The sequence below is a fragment of the Haliaeetus leucocephalus genome, unplaced genomic scaffold (assembly GCF_000737465.1).
Source record: "Haliaeetus leucocephalus isolate CR32 unplaced genomic scaffold, Haliaeetus_leucocephalus-4.0 Scaffold305, whole genome shotgun sequence".
In the NCBI taxonomy this organism is placed as follows: Eukaryota; Metazoa; Chordata; class Aves; order Accipitriformes; family Accipitridae; genus Haliaeetus; species Haliaeetus leucocephalus.
Genome location: NW_010972741.1, coordinates 104,994 through 108,503, shown reverse-complemented (window position 1 = coordinate 108,503; position 3,510 = coordinate 104,994). Strand labels below are relative to the sequence as shown.

General features: G+C 51.9%; 1 protein-coding gene across 1 annotated transcript; it reads left to right on the top strand.

The window, feature by feature from the left end:
- Window positions 1–132: 132 nt before the first annotated feature.
- LOC104833797 (olfactory receptor 14A16-like) lies at window positions 133–1,089 on the top strand. Its single transcript, XM_010570695.1, has one exon. It carries the CDS (start codon window positions 133–135, stop codon window positions 1,087–1,089), a length of 957 nt encoding a protein of 318 aa, XP_010568997.1.
- The last annotated feature ends 2,421 nt before the right edge of the window (window positions 1,090–3,510 follow it).

The following is a 3,510-nucleotide window of genomic DNA, read 5'->3' as shown; positions in this document are numbered from 1 at the left end:
AGGAAAAGGGTCTGTGTGTGTGAGAGTGGGAGGGTCTATGGGAAATGGCTTTGATATTGCTCAGAGAATAATGCCCTGACTCTTCACTGTCTTTTTTCTACTTTGACAGCACCCCATTCCCAGAGGAAGAAAATGTCCAACGGCAGCTCCATCACCCAGTTCCTTCTCCTGGCTTTTGCTAACACGCGGGAGCTGCAGCTCTTGCACTTCTGGCTCTTCCTGGGCATCTACCTGGCTGCCCTCCTGGGAAATGGCCTTGTCATCACCGCCATAGCCTGTGACCACCACCTCCACACACCCATGTACTTCTTCCTCCTCAACCTCGCCCTCCTCGACTTGGGCTCCATCTCCACCACTGTCCCCAAAGCCATGGCCAACTCCCTCTGGAACAACAGGGCCATCTCCTATGCAGGATGTGCTGCACAGGTCTTTCTGTTAGTCTTTTTGATCTCAGCAGAGTGTTTTCTTCTCACTGTCATGGCCTATGACCGCTACGTTGCCATCTGCAAACCCCTGCACTACGGGACCCTCCTGGGCAGCAGAGCTTGTGTCCACATGGCAGCAGCTGCCTGGGGCTGTGGGTTCCTCTATGCTGTGCTGCACACTGCCAATACATTTTCACTACCCCTCTGCCAAGGCAATGCTGTGGACCAGTTCTTCTGTGAAATCCCCCAGATCCTCAAGCTCTCCTGCTCAGATGCCTACCTCAGGGAAGTTGGGGTACTTGGAGTTGGTGTCTGTTTTGCATTTGGTTGTTTTGTTTTCATTGTGCTGTCCTATGGGCAGATCTTCAGGGCTGTGCTGAGGATCCCCTCTGAGCAGGGTCGGCACAAAGCCTTTTCCACATGCCTCCCTCACCTCGCTGTGGTCTCCTTGTTTGTAAGCACTGCCACAATTGCCTACCTGAAGCCCCCCTCCATCTCCTCCCCATCCCTGGACCTGGTGCTGGCAGTTCTGTACTCAGTGGTGCCTCCAGCCTTGAACCCCCTCATCTACAGCATGAGAAACCATGAGATCAAGGATGCCCTGAGAAAACTAATGACTGGATGCTTTTTAGAAGGAATAAACTGCCTCTTGTCTTCTGCATAGTACTTATATCTCATTACAGACCCAACCTGTCTTTTGCTGGTCTTTTTATGGTGATTTTGGGTGTGGTTTTACACCTTCTATTTCCCTTTGGTTTACTTATCTGAATGCTTTCCACAAAGAAATGTCTTCATTACTCCAGTTTCTAATTCACAATATATCCAGCTTTTTTTGTGACCTGGAGGCTGTGCAAATAAGGAGCCGTACCCTCTGTGATTTTAAACAAAATAAAGGGCCCTGCAGTGACTTGTTTTTCTGAGATCCTTCCTCCAAGACCTTCTCTGCAGCTGCAGGGAGCAGTGCCTGTGTGCAGAGGGGAAGAAGAAAAGAGTCCTGGCACAGCAGCACTGCCAGGGAGCACCAGCGCTTGGTCTTTCCCCAGCTGCTCTCTTCCCACTTCCATGCTTTCCTTCTGAACCCTTGGGTTGGTGGAAGGCCTGAGTGCTCTTCAAGCTTGGTTAGAGTACTTCCGTGTGTCAGGCCTGTGACTGCAGGCAAGGACAGGCAATGGGCACTTGTGTGACAGAGCTGGCCTCCATAGCAGCATTTCCATCATACAAGGGGATCTCCTCAAGCCTTGTGCCACAGATGCCCCCCAGCCCTGGGGCTCAGCCCTCTCCACCCCCGAGGAGCTGCTGTGCCCTTCAGAGGGTCTGGGGCTGTGGGGTGAGTGCCCAGAGCTCTGCCGCACCCTGTGGTGGGCACTGCTGTGGGGCCATGCCAGACTGGGCTGTGCTGGGGAGAGGGCAGGGGAGGTGGGAAGAGTTTAGGGGGAGCTGGTCTGGTCTGGAAAGTGCCCAGGAGAGAAAAATACCAGGGTATAGGTTGCAGTGTGTGGCCACGCAGGGTGAGGACTCACACCGGGGTTTTGTCGTTCAGAGCCAGGGCTTGTGGAAATCATGAAAGACATGCAGGTGTAGGGGAGAGGAGGAGTCTGGTCTGTGCCTTTGGTGTGGACAGACTGCGAAGGTGGCTCAGGGCCTTTGTCACCCCCAGCATCTCTCATTGGCCATTTCCAGCACTTGCTGGTCACCCCGGGTTTACGGGTGAGTTTTGCTGTGAGGCTATCTCCAGCTTCCTGCTGGTCCAAGGGCTGGTTTGGGGGAACAGACAGCCCTGTCCAGCTTCTGTCCTTCTGAAGACCCTGGAGCAGAGCTATCTGCAAAATCCCATGTGGGACAAGGCTGCGGCAGGGCATGGGTCAGGTGCTGGGGAAGCTGCAAAAGTAGGAAGGTCATGGGGGAACCGTGATCTGAAGGCCATCTTTGGGATCACAATGGGGGGAAGGTCCCCACCCCTGACTCTCCCCTTTCCCATGCTGTGCCTGCACAGTGGGGCAGTGGGACTGTTTATGGGCAGTGGGGCTGGGCCAGCACAAGGACAGGGTGCTGACAGGGGCCATGAAGCAGCTGCCAGGAGGTGCCATCATGGACACTTGTTCTAAGAATTGTATACCAGAGGCTAATTACTGACAACTCATAGCTATTTTTGTCATGTAAAAAGACAAAAAAAAACTAAATAGCTTTAGTTCATCATCGAGAATACAAAAGAGTTCCCTTTCAGCACTGTCCTGTTACTGCTATTAGTGATAGTTCCACTAATTCCAAAAAGTCCTTGAGATCTATATTTTTCCTTGGCTCCAAACCTCAGGCTGCTCAGACGCAGAAAGCACTACCTCAAATCTCTGCAAACCAAATCTCTCCCACCTGCTCTCATCCATGCTCTTTTACCCCAGGATACTTCTAACCATCATGTCAGCACACTGCCTGGTCTCTTCTTTATCTGGGTGAAGTCAGGGTACTCCCTCATAAAGCCTTCCCTACAGGAGTCTTCTCTACCTGCTGATGCCACTTGTATCGCCTCACGCTATGTACAGCTCCATCTTCCTTCAGCAGAGCTCCATGGGATGGACAGTTTTCCTGCTCCTTTCATGAGAAAAGGTGACAAACAGGAGAGACTCCTTGCCAGGAAGCCAGAGCCTTGGGTGTTGCTCACTTGGTTCTTACTGGCACTTCATTCAGACTCTGTTGTAGTGGCTTTGGTGCTTTTCTGTGGCTATACTTCCTGCAGAGAAGATCTTAAAAAGACAATGATTTCATAAACAATGGTCATAAAGGCCCTGTTGTAGACAACAACGTTTGCCATGAGCTCTGGAGAGAGCCAGGAAGATAGTTACTAAGCACCAGGAATATGCAGGAATCTCAAGGCCTCTTGTGAAGAGAGAGCAGCTCTGAGCAGCACTGATTGCTTGGCAATGTGTAGGGCTCAGAGAGAGGGTCGAGAGATGTCAGTGAGAAACAAGGAGGTGGCTGATGGCTTTAGCAAATCCTGAAACCCTCTCTGAGGCCAGAAATGGAAAGCAGTGGATGTCTGTGGATGGGGAAGAGGACGAGGTGTGTCCTGGGAAGATGTCAGGAAGGAAGA

Excerpts from the sequence above, each read along its gene's own strand:
- LOC104833797 (XM_010570695.1), top strand. The coding sequence starts at position 133 with ATGTCCAACGGCAGCTCCATCACCCAGTTCCTTCTCCTGGCTTTTGCT.